The sequence below is a fragment of the Leopardus geoffroyi genome, chromosome E2 (assembly GCF_018350155.1).
Source record: "Leopardus geoffroyi isolate Oge1 chromosome E2, O.geoffroyi_Oge1_pat1.0, whole genome shotgun sequence".
NCBI lineage: Eukaryota > Metazoa > Chordata > Mammalia > Carnivora > Felidae > Leopardus > Leopardus geoffroyi.
The window spans coordinates 61,213,784-61,231,287 of NC_059335.1; the positions used below are offsets into that span (position 1 = coordinate 61,213,784).

The following is a 17,504-nucleotide window of genomic DNA, read 5'->3' on the forward strand; positions in this document are numbered from 1 at the left end:
ACTGGAGTCCCCCAATCTCAGTCACTCGGCACCCACAGTTCACTCCTTCAGTCTTTCCCCACGTGGCTTCTGCCTCCTGACTCAGTGGGGGGAGGCACAGCCCAGCGGCCGGGAGCCACCTGGCCAGAGGTGTGCAGCTCTCAGAGTCTGCACCCGGCTCAGGCACTCCGCTCGGCAGAGGTGGAGATGGGACCGAGGCCTCCAGGGCCAGCCGGGGGCCCCACAGCCCGCTTCCCAGTCCTGTGTGTGACGCATACAGATTCGAGTTCGAAATTTCAGGCTCCTGATTCAAGTCCTGCACGACACGCGCGGAAGAATCCTCTCACTGGACAATCTAGCTGTGTTATCTTAACAAAGCAGATGTAGACGATGTAAAACCGGCCCCCAAAACGATCATAACAGGAGGGCAAATACCATATTTCATATGTATTTAGATTTTTGTAACATAATCCTTGGCCGGGAAATTCTATTTTTTAAATGTTCTTCGCTTTTTTTCTGCCCAACGGTGACTCCTTCCCTGCCTTCACCTGGACCCACGACTCACAGAGAAACAACGGGCGCACTCCCTGCGCGCCCCGAGAGTCTCCCGGACGCCCCAGAGGACCCAGGTGGGTTCAGGCGAACCCACCTGGCAGCCTCTTGCTGAAACACTGGCCAGCAACAGACGAATCCAGAAGGCCGGCGGGAAGCACAGGAGCCCAAGAAGCCAGCGAAGATGGAGGGGGAACTGCCAAGAAGTCCTCCCCAGCAGAGCAGAGCCGACAGCCCGAGAGCAGCTGCCTACCCTACCCTGAGGCGCACGTGCAGCTCAGACAGCAGGTTCTCTCAGGAAGCAGCTCTTAACAGCGGTTCCCTAACTCACAGCGAGGCTGCTGGGGCATTTACAGGAACATCCCGGAAGCCAGACACCAGCCTCACACCCCCACCATCCACACAGCTAACGACCAAATAGCAACCCCGGGCCCCCCACCACTAAGACTGGTATCGGCACCAAAAACAGGAGGGAGGACATCCAGGCTGCGCTAACTGCCCTCATCTCCTCTGGGCCTAAAGCCTGACCCACAGAAATGTCTGCGAGCCCAGGGCACCCACATGCATCTGCGGGCCTCTCCCTGTCCCCACTGTGCCAGCTCAGCCACAGGAGCCATGGGCCATGTCGAACCCTCGTGAAGGACCCCTGGGGGGCTCACAACCTTCCTCAATATCCTAGCCGGCAAAACCAAGCCCACTTCTCTGGCTTTTACATGACTGGACATATGCTCAGGGAGCTCCTGCACAGGAGGAAGCGGGAGAGGGACCTGTGACCTCGTGAATAAAAGCCATGGCACAAACACACATTTCCAGGCTGTTCCCTCTGCCGTTTCTCCCCATTTTCTAGCCTGCTTATCTTGTCTCAGGACCTGCCCACTTTCCCGCTACCTGACGTGGACCCTCACAGGCAGGAAGCCCCATCCACACCCATTTCTGGCAGGGGCCTCTGTTCCTTGCCCTCTGGTTGAATTCACCGCAGGTTCGACGGCCCTCTGGGTGCTGTGTGGCCCTTTTCGCCCGTGCCCGCGAATGGTTCACATGTCTACAGAGCAGTCAGATGACCGGCAGGCTGGGCAGGCCCCTGAGCACGGAGGTCAAGAGGAAGAGGGAGCCTGGGCTGGCAGGAGAAAGCTTGGGCCCCAAGAGCTGCTTAAGAAGGCACTGACTTTCAAGTGTGTGCGCCCAGTGTTATCAGCCCCCCCCACACACACACATACAGAGACAGAAGTGCACGCTGTGTGCAGACTCACGTTCACGTACACGCACGCACACGCACGCACATGTGCACAGCCCTGCCCTGCACCCCAGGCCCCGCCACACCCGCGGGAAAACTGCACTGACTCTGGCTCCCTCTCAGTGCTCCCTCTGGCTTCTATTTCAAACAACTGGGTTTAATTTGTGCGCTTTTGTAGCCCTAAGGGAAAACACACTTACTCTCCAACACAGGACTTTCAGGGGACTGGACAGAGCCAGGGGGGCCCGGGGACCTCAGGGCAGAGGAGCCCACGCTGATGGTCACAGCTGGGCACATACCAGGAGCCTGCCCGGGGGAGTGTTCCTGCCTGGCACTCCTGGGGGGTTCCCTGCGTGTGAGCCTTTCCTGTCCACACCGAGTCAGCCCGAACATCAACAACAGAGAAGATGTCCTTGCAGCTCGCTCTGGACCCCACCCAGGCCTCTAGCACAACTCCTCAGAGAGTCCTGGTGCAAAGCCGAGGGGTGCAGAGAGGCTGGGGGGCCCCTGTCCTGGCGGCCCACCCCAGGCAGGGACCAGTGTCAGGAGACACCTGAGGGAGGGAGGCCAGGACACTTTCTGTGGAGGAGAAGAGTCAGGCGGGGGTGGTCAGCAGGGAGGGAGGGCAGCTCCTGTACCTGTGTCCGAGTCCTTCTGCTCTCCATTGGCCCCCACAGTGAAGGGCAGCTTCCGCTTGGTTGCTCGCTCCCTCACCTCCTTCCCTCCATCGCTGCGGTCCAGCTTTGGGGTCTTGGTCAGAGAAACTTTATCTTTATCCTAGAAAAGAAAGCGACGCTTTCAGAAGACGTCATTCCCAGACTAAGTCTTCAGAGTCCTCACATCTACTACGATTTCAGTTCACGTGCCCAGTAAAGCAAATCTCGTGTGTGGACAACCGGCAGCACCTCCCGCCCGCCGGGCCCACACAAGCACACGCGGCTTCCTGCACCTTCCTCTGGCCCCAGGCAGCCCCGCTGGTCATCCTGAAACCGGACCATTCTCAGCAAGACACCAGAGAGACACAAGTTGCCCCCAGTGCGGCTTTCCCAGGGAGGGATTAAATCAGGAGGAAAAGAGCCGGCCGTGAACAGGCGGTGCTGGCAGGTAGAGAGTCCTGTCTTCCACTCTGAGCTCCTCTGCCCGCAGGGCCTCCCCCAGGTGCTGCGCTCCTCCTTTCCCGGAAGGGGCCTGCCCGGGACACCAGGGCGTGGCTCTCGGGGACAGATCCTGCGGGCCAAAGCCCTGTGGCGGTGGTGGGGGAGAAGGGGGAAGACGTGCTGCCATCACCTCCTTCCTATTCTAGTCTCGGGGTGGCTTTGCCGCGGGGTGAGGATCACGAAGCCCGCATCCCAGCGCCGTCCTGACCAGCGGGCCGGGCCGAAACGGGCGAGTCAGCACCAAACCTGCCCCGGGGCCGCCATCCGCAGAATGACAGCACCCACTCAGGATGAGCAGGTCCCGTGTGGAAGCGGAAGGTGCCTAGGGCCCCAGAGGGCAGGGGTGGGGCAGCCCGATCCCAAAGCGCAGGGGGCGGTAGGGTGGGTGGTGATGCACCCGGCACCAAGCGGAGGCAGGAGCCCCCCCATCCCCCCCGGCCCCCTGCCGGCTGCAGTAGCTGACAGCCCTGGACCCCCCAGAGCCCTGGCTGATGACACCGTCCTGGGTGGGGACAGCTCGGTGGGGTCCTCCACAATTCTAACCAACAGGCTGGCTCCGTGCGCTTGCGGCACGGCACCACCCCCAGCCTCCTGGCCCCGTCCACAGTACAGCAAGAGGCTCCGAGGGGCACGCAGAGGGCTGATGTGGGCGGGACATGCAGAGCTGGCTCCCTTCCCCGCCGGGAAGCTGGCTCCCTGCAATTTTCCCCGGGGAAGCTGTTAGCAAACGTGGTCCAGCCACAGCCACGCGCCCATGCCACCCCCACAGCAGCAGGGGTCCTTGGGGCTGCTCCCGGGAGGCGCCACCTGCCAGGACTGAGCACAGCCACGGTCCCTACGGCCCACGCTCCTGACAGCCCTCCGGCTTCAGCAGCTAGCATCTACCAACCACGGCAGTCAACGGGAGACCCTCAAATGAGCAGGGACACTGCTGCTGGAACACACTGCCAGCTTCGAGGGCACGTGGAGTGCAGAGAGGGACCCAGGGCAGGGATGAGCAAGGGATCCTGGGAGACGGGGCTGCACAGACATGCCCCTCACGACCTGCACCCTGCCACCCCTAGCCCTGACCGAAGAACACCCACCAGCAAAACCCCCGAACTGTGTAAACACTTTCCCACCAAGAACACTCCTGGCGAGTCTGACCTACGGGTATATAAAAGAGATAATATAAATAATAGCAATCACAAAGCATTCAGGAATGCAAGAAATTTCGAAGATCAGCATAACGTGGGGCGCCTGGGTGGCTCAGTCGGTCATCAGACTCTTGATTTCGGCTCAGGTCATGATCCCAGGGTCATGAGATCGAGCCTGTGTTAGGCTCCACGCTGACACCAAGGGACCTGCGTGGGATTATTCTCTGTCTCCCCCTCTCTCCCTCGGCCCTCCCCCCGCTCGCCACGCATGCACATTCACTCATGCGCTCTCAAAATAAACAAACTTAAAAAGAAATCAATGTAAATAAAGTTAAGAAAATCATATGACCACCCCAACAGTTGCAAAAAAGCCTGTGATAAAATTCAACACTGATCCCGACAAGAGCTCTCGGCACACAGGCGCAAGGTCCCCAACACCTGACGGCCGACAAGGGCGTGTCTCCTCTAAGAGGGAGGGGCAAGGATCACCACAGCCACTGCAGAACCTAACGACTGTTTCTAAAGGAGCAAAAAATCTGAATGTGCGCTTTGCAGAGGAAACTATCCACGTAACGAACTCACATTTGGGAAGATGTTCTGCATTAGGATAATGCAAACTAACACCAGGAGGAGATACCGATGCCCCGACCAGAGCCGCTAACAGGAGGGGCTGAGTCTCGCTCCAGGTCAGGTCAAGATCTCACGGTTCGGGGGTGCAAGCCTCGTGTTGGGCTCTGTGCTGACAGCTCGGGGCCTTGCTGGGCCTCTCTCTCCCCCTCTCCCTCTGCCCCTCCCCAGCTCACGCTTGCTCTAGCTCTCAGAATAAAGAAAAGTTAAAACAAATAATAAAATGAGAGGCTGGCTGCATCAAACGCTGTCAAGACCGCGGCAGAGCTGTTGCTGGCGGGAAATCCAAACAACGTCAAGGCACAGAGGCCCTGTGCTCACGAGCAGCACTCCTGCTCAAAACAACAGAAACGAAACCTCACAACCGCCCCTCAAAGGGCAAATGGATAAAGCAAGTCCAGCCCAGCCACGAACGGAAAGTTCCAGTGTCAGAAAGGCACCAGCGCACACAGCCTCGCGGAGCGGCTCCCGGGAGCGGACGGGACCCCTGTGCTCAGTCGCCGAATCCAGACACAATCTCCTCCGGAATCAGATTTGGCTCAATCCTGTCCCCGCCACTTTCCCTCAGCAAAAACAACGTATTAGTCTTAAGATGTCATGCGTATATGCGTGAAAATCAAGCCATTCAAATTAATAGGTGAATTAGGAGCTGCTAGATGCAGAAAAGTAGCTGGTTTTTATGGACAAGCAACAGTTGGAAGATAACGTTAAAATATCACTTAGGTTACTATCAAAAGACATCAAATACACAGGACAATCTAACAAAAGATGTTTAAGTCCTTCACACAATTGGAACACATTTCTGAAGACAATGAAGACTTCTAAAAATGGAGGAACACCCATGTTGGTGGGTCAGAAAATGCAAAAACTGTTCATGTGGCAATTCTCTCCGGACCCATCTTTTCGTTCAAAGTGATCCTGTCAAAATACCAGCAGGCTTTCTTTGGAAATCAACTGGCTTATTCCAGAACGTATATGGAAATGCAAAGGGTCAAAATTAGCAAAGACGATTCTGGAGAACAACAAAGTCTGGCAGACTGAACTGCAGACAACCAGACTAAAATTCTAGCAGTCGCTCGAGGGGGTCGTGGACCAAGGGCCAAAGGTTCAGAAGGAAGAACAGAGGACAAAGGCAGGGGAGGGACGCTTTCCAGTAAGTGACGGTGACCATGTGAACACCCACAGGGAAGGAAATGAACACTGGGCCCCCACCTTAGGTGGCAAACATTGGCCCCACGTGAATCACAGACTGAAGGGACAGGAGAGTACCCTCACAGAGAGGGACACAGATGAACCAGCAAGGTCCCCCCCACTCCCCCTCAGGTGGCTAGAGGAGAGCCAAACCAGCTGTGTGACAGGGACAGGGGCCGGCCTCAACTTCCCCAGCGTCTGGGGCGCAGAACTGGGGCGATCACCTTGACAAACCGCCAAACCGGGTCTACCAGCGTGCACGCGCTCGCGCCATCACCTGCCGCGCCCCCGCGGGAGCGGCCCGAGTGCTCCTGGGTGGCAGAACGCGTCCGGAAGTGGCTGGACATTCGTCCGTGGCAACCGCACAGCGAGCCAGGGAGGGGCTGCTACGGGGAAGGCCCTCTAAGTCGGACGTGATAGTGACCGGCTCGTCCCTCTTACAAGCCCCCCCCCGGGGGGAGACTCCTCCATGGTGACACACGTTGGGGACCTCCCAGGACGGTGACAGTGCTGCATATTCTGATCCGGATGGGGATTCAGCCCAGGTTTTGAAAGTGAACTAGAAGACATGACCTCTATTTCACCAGAAGCGCTGACAGTCCTTGGGTCCCAACTCCTCACCTCACTGGCCGTGCAGGGAGACCAAACACGTGCCACATGACCAGAGAGGGCCAGGGGCTCACCCCTGAGACGCGCAGCGGCTCTGACAAGACTGTCGGGGCACACGTGGCTTCAGAAGCTTGCCGAGCAGCTGGGCTGAGGCAGGGAGCTCACTCGAGTTTGCTGGGCTTCCCTCGCTAGCACGACGGGGATCGCCACAGGAGCTAAGAAAATGTTTATCTTGGCTGGCACAGGGGCAAAAAAAAGTACAAAGCTACCTTACTTCAGAAAATAACAAAGCCAAACTCACACATCCCCTGTGGCAAATGCGTAGGGGCTGCCCCTGCGGACCAGAGCGGGCCGCCATGGCCCAGTGAGCGTTCTCCCGTAAAAGAAAGCGACTCGCACCGGCCTGGAGCAAGCCCTGTGTTAGAAGGCAGCCGGGAGGGCACAAGGCCCACACAGCCGCCCCTTCAAGACAGGTGCTGAGCTCTGGACACCTTTTCTGGCGCCACCTTGGCTGGCGAGTCCTTCTGGGCAGGCCGTGCACACGGAGAACCGGGCCGGTGGACACAGCAGTCTGGAGCCCCTGCTGCCCACCCACGTGGAGGAGCCAGTCGGGGTAGGGCTGCGCGGGGCCTCTCCCTTGTCCTGTGACCACGCGATCCACATGCAGACCCGGGGACCGTGACCACCAAGGACAACCTGGCCACTCGGGGCAAAAGTGTCCCAGAGTGGGAGTTACCAAGCTCCCCCACGCACATCTGTCCCCACGGGCTCCAGCTCCTCGTGGGCACGCCCGTCACGAGCTGCTCCCGGACCCTCCACAGGCCTCCCAGGCACGCACACCTCTCCTATGCAAGCTCGGGCCACGCTCAAGCCTCGGCCTGCCCACAGCTCCATGCCGTGGCTCCCACCCGTTACTGCACTGGGTGCTGGGGGACAGGACAAGTGGGAGAGAATGTGCGGCCACAAATGCCCAGACGCCAGGGCCTCAGAAGCCCGGCCACCCTGACGAGCACCGAAGCCGATGTTCACGACCCGATCCACGTTGCACCTAAACCAAATGGGCCGCACGGCTCTGCTCACTCTGTCCTCACGCGGAAGACATACCCCACCCAACCAGGCACCACCAGAGACGTCTCGGCAGGTACACCGACAAGAGAATCTCCGTTCACACCCAAGTGCTGAGACAGACGGGGCAGGGAGGCAGCTCAGAAGACCAGCACCGGGGACGAGAGTCACGCAGGCCACCGTGCAGATGGCCTGTCACGCGGGCATCAAGGGAGACAGGGACACGTCAAGACCGAAGGTGGCGACGAGGGTAGTGCCGTGCCACGGGCGAGGCAGCACGGCCCTTACCTCACCTGCAGCAGCACAGCCACGGGTGTCCCTGCTGCAGACGTGCTCGCGGTCACAAACAGAGCACCCGGCAGGGCCTGCACCTGCTTCCTTCCGTCCGACTCCAAGTCCACACTCACAAGTGGCACCCCCGGCTGCAGGACAGGGGTACCTGGAGCCCAGAGTTGACAGCACTCTTCTAAGACAGGGGAACTTAGAGTTCTACTGCCTTTTCCTCTTCACATGCAGAATGAGCCAAACTGGAAGTCAAAGCACATACCCCACAGAGTTTCTGCTCAGGAAAAGGCAAAGATGGCTGAATGACAGACTTGGTTTCAACGAAGCCATGACAGGCATCTGTGGCCCCGAGAGCCAGAAACAGGCCAAAATGACATCATCTCCACTACGAGACACATGTCTCGGTTACGTGTACAGAAACATCAAATTTAAAGCTTAACTTCGGTCCCCGAGTCGTGAGCACATCCTTAAGATCAAGGTCCTCTCTGGCAAGAGCAGATGGTCTCTGTCTCACCACGGCCGCAGAGGGAACGGGGACGGACGGACAGCCAGAGCAGGCGAGTGTCCAGCACTGGGGAGCCAGCAAGGAGGAGGGCAGCTCAGGCGTTACCTTTTTCCCCGTTTGTTTCTCCACCATGTCGTTGCTGAGGGAAAAGTCTTCGTGCTGTGGTGTTCTAGAACACCCGCCCTTGGGCATCGTTCTTCTCCCCTCACCCGATCTTCATTTATACCGCCATCGCTTCGTCATCAACCGTCTGCTCCAAAAGAGAGAACACAGAGGGTCAATCAGGGTCAATGCAGACAAGGCCCAGCCAATCTCAAGTCCGTGCCCCAGAACGGACTGAATGTCACGTGCTGCTCTGATGGGCTGTGCTCCACGCGGGGACAGGTGCCCAGGAGGGGACCTCAGGACTGACCGCCCAGGGAGTGGAGGTATACTCCATGATGCAGAGCTTGGCCCCGTTCTTCTGGGGGCCCTTCACCTGCCCCCCGGGCAAGATCACATCCCAGGTGCACCCTCTAAGCCATGGCCTCGACCCTACTCACCCTCTAGGAGAGCAGCCCCCTTCCCGCACTGCCCCAGACAGAAGGTTGGGACAAGAATCCTTTTGCTTTCCAGAAAGCACCCCACGGACCTCAATTCTCCAAATTCTCCCAAATAAAATGAGCAGAAAGCAGCCATGTGATGCCTCTGAGGGGGTTCTCACGGTTCCCCAGATGTCCAGAAGGCTTTGATGCCCAGATCTGTGCCCAACGAGCCAGACCCCGCCCAAGGGCTTGAGGCCCAGCCCCTGTACTTCCCAGGACACACGCTGTGTTGTTTATCATACTTTTTATTTTCTGTATTTTGACGTTTTGACCTGTTCAAAAACACAACACAACCTTGCTACCTGGGGAGAGACTATCCCCGCCCCCCCCCCCCCCCCCCGCCAGCTGGCCTTTTCTTAGAGACAGCAAACCTCTCCTACACAAACCTACCAGCCACCCCCTTATCAAGCACATGCAAGCCAGCCACCAGCCAACTGGAGACCAGTGCACAGCCCACAGCCTGATTCAGATTAGCCAGTCCTAAGCTGTCCACCGTTGTCTGCCTGCTTTCCCTGCAGAAACCCCAGCAAAGGCTCTGGCAAAGACCTCGTCCTGGCTCCTATCGAACGCCTCCTGGCCATCCTGTTCCCTGGTGGCCTCGTGTGGGCTCCCTCTGGGACCTGAGAGTACAATCAACTTCCTTTCAGTGTCTGCCCGTGGCTGTGTGACCTGACCGTACCAGGGCCCCTTCCATCCCTTCTGGACCTTCTGTCTGCTCCCTGCATACATGCTGTCTTCCTCTTTATACTTTTTACATTTTCATCATCAGAGTTAGAAAACATTTTGTTATTTTTTTAAGTTTATTTATTTATTTTGAGAGAGACAGACAGCGTGAGCAGGGGAGGGGTAGAGAGAGAGTCCCAAGCAGACTGTGGACTGCCAGTGCAGAGCCCCATGGGAGGCGGGGGGTGTTGAACCCACGGAACTGTGAGGTCATGACCTGAGCCACCCAGGCGCTCTTAAAAAACCTTTTCAACAAACCAACCACGTGCAGTGTTTAATCGCCTCTTTTTTTCTCAGTGACACACCTCTGTGCTTTGCCATCTTGGATGAGTATTTTTTGTAACTAGCTCGCCTGCAATTAATGGCCTTGACCAGGTAAGAAGTGTGGCTTCTGAAGTGCCATCTGTGACCAGCAGCTCCACTCCCTGGTTCCTCCTGCTCCCCGTGTGCTGAAAACTAACCTGCCATTCACCATGTCTTCTGGTTCCCCACTTAACTGATCAAATCTCACAAAGTATCCTCTTGGTACTCAACTGACCTAAGAAGACATCTAAATTGATTTGGGGCAGAGGGACAAGGCTGACCACCCTCATTTCCTGACACTTGCTCCCCCAGCAGGCAAAGCAGGCTGAAAGGGGGCTTCCATCCACACGCTCCAGTGGTTGGGGCCAAAAACGGCACTTTCCCTCTCCTCTGCTTGAAACTGTGAATTCGACGTTCCTCTCCAATTTTCCACTACAAAACCAGAACATCTCGGCCTACATGAGGAGTAACCTCTCAGAGCCGGACGCCGAGACTGCTGCTGGGACTCATCGGCAATGTTTCAGTAGAAATTTAAAGATTACACAGAATATGCATTTTTCTAAGCTCCTGCCTGCCTGCTCTCATGATGGGAAATCGAGCACAGTCGTCACAGGGTGTCCAGCCCTCCTGCTCTTGGGTGTGAAACACGAGTCCACGGAGATCACGTGGGAAACACCCAGGCCAGCAAGTGGCCACAGCACAGACCCCACGATGTCTGAACCCTGGTCTCTCAGGCCACTCCACACTGTCTACACCAGGAGATGGGCACAGGTGGCCACTTCGTTCTTTAAACGAGTGACTTCACTCTGTGTCCCCGCACTGGCTTGGCTCAGCAGTCTCTATTCAAAGCAGAGTTTTGAGACCCCTGCCCGGAAAGGCCTGCCTGCCCTCCTCCCACTCGCCCTCCCTCAGAAGGACAGCATGACAGCCACAGAGCAGCAGGGAGGGAACACAGTACAGTTCCACGACAGCTGCCCCAACCCACAAAGCCTAATTATCTTTCCAAACAGCGCCAGAAGCCGCAAGGCAAGAGGAAGCAGTGAAGTTTGTTGTAAGCAGGCACATCCAGGCTCTAAGGTCCTTGTGGGGCGCTGTTCTAGCTGGGCCAGTTCTGAGGCAGATGCCCAGCATCGCTGGGAAAGAGCTCTTCCCGGGACTGGACAGAGATGGTATCTGAAGTACAGGCTGAGCCAGTGTCACCTGACGGCCTTCCACGGAGGCCCTCAAAGGCACACCCGCGGCGGCTCGAAAGTGCCGTGCAAGCTATTAAGTACCACGCCAAGGCTGCCTGTCACGGTCTGCGCAGTCAGTACGAACACGAGAACACCGAGGCCCTGGGTGCACGTCACTGGGTCCAATTCCTCTGACCCAGGCTCCTCTGCCACAGGCAGCTGTCCTCGTTCCCAGGAGGCACTTGCCGGTATTTTCTGCAAACCTTTTAAACGAAACATCTAGTTATCTTATTAGCAAAAATGGCTTTCTTCTGGAATAACAGAGAATGGCCACCAGGACTAACAGGCCAGGGCAAAACCACAGGCAATTCGAGGGAACGAAGCAGAGGAGGCTCTTGTAGAGCAGAAGGCGGGAGGGAGGGTGGGGCTGTTGTAAACTAAGAGTCCACTGGGGTAAACTGGGAGCTGGAGGTATAGCGGCTTCTCACTGGCTGGGCTGTGGCCGTCCCCCATTGGCTGGGCTGTGGCCGTCTCCCATTGGCTGGGCTGTGACACTCTTCCATTGGCTGAACTGTGAGTTGTGACAGTCCCTCATTGGCTGGACTGTTACTGGGGGAGGAGGAAACCTCCCGACCTCCCGGTGGGTAGTGAAACAGTAAAGTGGAATCTGCCTGCAAGCTGGGTCTGCAAGTGACAACCAGTGCTGGGCGCGAGAGCTCCCCCAGCTTGCCTCCCAACTCCATTGTCAATAAAATTTCCCTTTACTAATTTTCACATCTCATTTTGCGAGCATCCAGCTAATTCCATGCAATCTGTCGCAGAGTGACTGTGGGCCCAAACCCCATCACGACGGCCCAAGGGACATTTCGTGCCAGCCCCTGGCCGAGTGCAGTGTCCTGTGCCCAGCAGTGGGCCTTTGTCCTGAAGGCCGCTGTTCTCAGGGCACCACCCCACATCTGGGAACCCCCCCCCGCCCCGCACCTGGCTGGTTAGCAGTGTCATCCCCGATACTGTGTCTTCTTTTCCATAAGACGTTGTGCACGATGACAGCCACCTCACGGGAGCCACCTCACCGCCGTGGTTACAACCACCTCAATATTCAAAACTCGTCAGAAGCGTGAGGACCAGCATGATGGCCAGTTTCCTCAGGGCCTGGGAGCCCAGCACACTAGACTCATTTCTTTAAGGGGCGTCACGGGTTCACAAGGGTTGTCAGCTCCAGGGCTCAGATTTGCCACCGACGCATTCCAGCTTATTTTCTGGGAGAGCTGGATGCACTGGGTCAACCGTCCTGTCTTGTGCCTCACGGGACCCGCCTGGAACCTGGAGAGCCAAGGGGACCCGAGTCCTCCCTGGTGTTTCAATGACAAGCTAGCTGAGATCGTCTCAAACGCAGTCTTCTTCCATCTACCTGGTCATCCCAACCCTCCCGCAGGCTGTCTGGTCTCCGTGCCATCCCACAGCCCCATGACCAGTCCGCCTCTCCCTTGGCCTCAGGAAATGGCCACGCCAGCAAAGGGAAGGATGCAGACATGGTGAGACCACAGCAAGTCTCATCAGCACCACGACCTCTCCTAAGCCAGGCAGTGCCACACGTCAGAAGCTCAGCTCGCTGCTTCCTCCATGGATCCTCTCTGAGGGTAGAGGCCGCCACAATGCCACAGGCCTCCCTGCTCACTGCTGGGCATTCACTGCTCGACCCAAGAAGAGGCTGGGACCCCCCTCCCCACACAGCCATCACAGTGGGGGCAATCTTTGTGCCTGGGGGGGGGGGGGCTCCCTTCTAACAAGTTACAAGGCTACCTGAACCTGGGCTCTGGGGCTTTCTAACCAAATAACCCAATGGATGGCCGTCAAGTCTCAGACCCCGGAGGCAATCTGGCCATCCCTACTCAGACACGCCGTAAGTGCCAGTGTCAGAAGATGCCTGGTCCTCCTCAGAACCAGGCATCCCACAGCACTCTGGGACACACATGGACTGGACACTTGGCACCCGAGCAGCAGTACGTCGGGAAACGTGTGCAGAGCAGCGGGAATGTGGGGTGAAGGGAGCACGGCTCCCTGCACGGGATGAGCTGCCGGATGCAGGCATTTCCCACACCCCCAACTGAAAAGCAGCTAGCTGCTCTGGCTTCCCAGGCTGTTGGGGGGCACGGAGACCACTCAGGAAAGCACTCAAGAGCTTCTGGAGCTGGGCGAGTCTTCTGAGAGACCCTGGCCCGTTCCCCGAAACAAAGGCACCGTGCCCACACCGCTGGCTCCAGGAATTTGCCAGTGATCTCGCGGCCATGTGTCAGAGCTCAAACAGAACATCCGCAGCCAGCTCCCTACCCAGGGGCACACACAGGCTGGCAGAGGCCATTCGTCCCTGCACCTGTCCATGTCGCACTCGTGGCCCACGGCCCACGGCGGCTCCACCTGCTGTCCCACCGGCAGGGTCTCTTTGCTGCTTGCCCCGGGACCCTGCACTGTGGGCTTGGAGACACAGTCCGTTCAAGAGAGGTGGCAGGGCAGACGTGACAAGAGCCCCGTACACAAGGGCGGCGACGAGGCGTATGCCTTCCCCAAGGTGCGCCCACCATTCAACACGCACACACGGGGCCGTCTCAGTGGACACCTCCATGCGCTCTGCCGCCCCTTCTCAGAGCAGGATCTACCACAATCTGTCTACGTGGGCAGGAGACACGACACACGTGACAGAGGCCCCCGCCGAGCCTGGGCCTGACACGGGGGACGTAGCAGACACAGCGGCTATGCCTGCAGTTTAGCAAAAATCCAAGCATTTACCCCGATCTCCTCTTTCCAAGGGACAAGATGACAGCTAGCAACTGAAGGAAACCGGAAGACATGTTTACCGGCTTTGTGTGGACTGGGGCCGGAACGTGAGGGGACAGGCCACAGCCCATGAAAGCTGGCACAAGGCCTGTGGGCCCCACGTCCGCCAGACGGGCCAGAGCGGCTCTTGTGGGGCAAGGGCAGCGGCACAGACACAGGCGACACACGGCAGCAGCCAGGGCAGGCCCGCCGGCACCTACCTGAGCGACCTCGGGAAGGAGTGACGCAGCCAGGGCAGGTGCCCAAGGCGCGCGCGCTCACCCACGGGAGGGGGTTCGGAGAGCTCCGCTCGGAGACGCACCGCAGAGCGGCAGACGGCCTCCGGGCGATCCTGGCTTTAGGAGAAGGGGGAAGTTCGAGGAGACAGAATGAAAGGCCCAAAAGGGATCCCAAGGCTGAGTTCTGGAGAACCAATACAAAAAGCCCACCGCCACACAAAGGCAAAGACAGTGCCAAGAAGTAGGAGAACAAACGGCCTAGGACAGGGCTCTTCAAACAGGAGGCGTGTGACCGAGGGCTGCCCGCAGCAACTGGACTGGACTGGACTTCGCCAAGTCCCCAGACGCGCGCCCACGGGGACGAGGGCTCGGGGGCAGAGCCAAGGCAGCCGGCAAAGGAGCGGGACAGGGACAGGCTAGGTCAGAACTGTGCCTGGCAGCAATGGAGCCACAGTCCAGAGACTCAAACACCCAATTCAGCTACACTGTCCCCAGGGTAGGAGCACAGTGAAGCCAGCTTCGAGCACACAGAGAAGCCAAGCTAACCGCCCCTCTACCTTTCTGAGAAGAGGGCAGGAGGTCACACGGGTCACAAACCACAGCCCGAGGCCAAAGCCAGCCCTCTCCCTGCCCAGGTAAAAACTGAGAGCTAACAACGGGTTTCAGGGGCGCCTGGGGGCTCAGTCAGTTGAACGTCCACCTGACTCTTGATCTCGGCTCACGTCACGGTCTTGTGGTCACGAGATCGAGCCCTGTGTTGGGCTCTGTGCTGACAGGATGCATTCTCTCTCCCAAAATAAACAACAACAACAACAACAACAACAACAACAAAAGGGTCTCACTTTTTTTTTAATTAAAAATATTTTTTAACGTTTATTTTTTTTGAGAGAGAAAGACGGAGACAGAGTGTGAGCAGGGGAGGGGCAGAGAGAGGGAGACACAGAATCTGAAGCAGGCTCCAGCTGAGCTGTCAGCACAGAGCCCAACGCGGGGCTCAAACCCACAAATCATGCGATCATGACCCGATCTGAAGTCAGACGCCCAATCGACTGAGCCACCCAGGGGCCCCATCATTTTTTTTTTTTTTTTAAGATTTTATTTTGAAGTAATCTCCTCACCCAATTTGGGGCTCGAACTCACAACCCCAAGATCAAGAGTGACACGCTCCACTGACAGACTCAGGTGCCCCAAGTTTCATATTTTAAACCTTCGGAGACAAAGAAATTCAAATTTGTGACATATGAAAATCGCATGGAATTAGCACATCCACGTCCATAAATCAAGTTTTATGGGACCATGGCCGCGCCCAGGATGCGGTCCTGCCGCCGCCCCCCCCCCCCCCCCCCACCGTCCGGTGCAGTGGCCGTGCTGTCTGCAGCCCCTGAGGGAGGCTGTGAGGCCAACACTGCCTTTCCCTTGGAGCTGGCGGGGATGGGGTGCTGCCGCGCCCCAGGAGGAGGCAAGGTCCTCACACAACCGCAGTACAACAGCCACAACTGTCCTTGAGAATGAAACCACAATCGACAACCTTAGTGATAAGATGCCAGCAGGCCTGGGGTGCGGCCCGGCAGGGCCTCTGGGAGGGGCCGCCCATCCCGGGGCTTGCCTGCCATTTCATGGGACACAGGCTTCGCCAGAAAGACTCTCAGACAAACGAAAAAGATAATACTTATTATTATCAAGAACTGGGTATCTGGCAGTTATCTTCTCAAAAATCAACCACCTGGAGTTATCACTTCAAGGAGAATGAACAGTAGCTGATTTGAGTTTCCAAGCGAAACCTGAGCTTAGGAAAACTGGTATTCACGTCCACGAGCCCAATCCCAGTGTTTAAAGACATTTTAATGAGATTGGTGGTGACTAAAAGGTTACTTTTTAGGAGCGCTTGGGGGGCCCCGTCGGTGAAGCGTCCGACTTCGGCTCAGGTCACGATCTCGCGGTTCGTGGGTTCCAGCCCCACGTCGGGCTCTGTGCTGATGGCTCGGAGCCTGGAACCTGCTTCGGATTCTGCGTCTCCCTCTCTCTCTCTGCCCCTCCCCTGCTTGGCTCAGTCTCTCTCTCTCAAAAATAAACAAACATTTAAAAAAACCCAAGAAAAAAATGTTAAGGTTACTCGTTAAACAATGTGTAAGGAGACACGTCAACATTAGGGAGATCTGCATAGGTGAATGAATCAACATTTTCCAAACAATCAATATGGGATATTACAGAATCCCACGAGGGAAGACCCGCTAACATACAGAACGCAGCCATCATTCAGCAGTGCCAACAGCAACCAGGAGGCTTTCCAGATCCTGTGAGAAGGTCCCCAGATCGTCCCTTCTCATATGGCCTGTCTGTGAGGGGGTGGATTATTTTCATACTTAAAAAAAATAGCAGGTAGAGAAAACAAATGCCACTATTTTCACCAAATTTTTGTTGATTTTGTTTGTACAACAGTTACTTTTCAGGGAAAATTTGTATGTACTACTTTATTATTTTTAAGTGAGTTAACAATTTTAAATTTTCCTCAGTGATGCTTTCTTTTGCTTTTTGTTTTTTTCTTAATGTTTATTTTTGAGAGAGAGAGACAGAGACACAGAACACAAGCAGGGGAGGGACAGAGAGAGAGGGGGAGACGCAGAATCCGAAGCAGGCTCAAGGCTCCGAGCCGTCAACACAGAGCCCGACGCGGGGCTGGGACCCACGAACCGCGAGATCGTGACCGAGCCGAAGTTGGAAGCTTTACCGACGGAGCCCCCCCCAGGCGCCCCTCAGTTATACTTTTAAACACAACACGTTAATACAATTTGAGAGCTATAACCCACATGACAAAGCTGCGCGGGTCCTCACTAATCCTAAGTGTTGTAAGGCAATCGGCCCAGCAAGTCTGAGAGCCTCTGCAGAATCTCAAGAGCAGAGGACGCTCTGCAGACAACAGACCTGCCCCAGGAGGGAAACCCAAACCACGAGGGGCTGACATGCAGCCACAGAACAACTACTGAGCAGAAGCCCAAACTGTCCTAAGAAAGTAAGTGGAAAAGGTCTCTAAAAAAAGAAAGACAGAACTCCTGCAAAATGTCTTTAAAAACAGAAGGAAAGAACCTCAGATTACATAAATACATATTAATAAACAAAAATAAAGTCAAAGTCAAAAAGCTGGAGAGACAGTGTCAAAGTAGCATCGTGTGGACAAAAGTGTTGGCCAACAAGGCAGAGCTCTGCCCCTCAGCAGACGCGGACTTATGACCACGGAGGCACCAGAAGGCAGGACAGGAGTGAAAGTCAGCCTTGTCCACCAGTGGCAAGGGACAGCAGGACATCTGCACAGAAAAAAGTGACGATTCCCA

At 56.6% G+C, this 17,504-nt stretch overlaps 1 protein-coding gene across 18 annotated transcripts in view; it reads right to left on the reverse strand.

Moving 5' to 3' along the window:
• ANKRD11 (ankyrin repeat domain containing 11) overlaps nucleotides 1–17,504 on the reverse strand; it is a 181,376-nt gene that overhangs the window by 23,984 nt on the left and 139,888 nt on the right. For 14 of the 18 annotated variants that reach the window (XM_045440034.1, XM_045440025.1, XM_045440029.1 and 11 more), the window contains 2 exons: nucleotides 8,446–8,590; nucleotides 2,404–2,542 (listed from right to left, as the gene is read on the reverse strand). In XM_045440034.1, the coding sequence (XP_045295990.1) occupies nucleotides 2,404–2,542; nucleotides 8,446–8,532 (226 nt within the window). In that variant the 5' untranslated portion in view covers nucleotides 8,533–8,590. Of the gene's footprint in view, nucleotides 1–2,403; nucleotides 2,543–8,445; nucleotides 8,591–17,504 lie in introns of those variants that run through there. The other 4 variants (XM_045440032.1, XM_045440035.1, XM_045440031.1 and 1 more) reach the window with 1 other exon arrangement.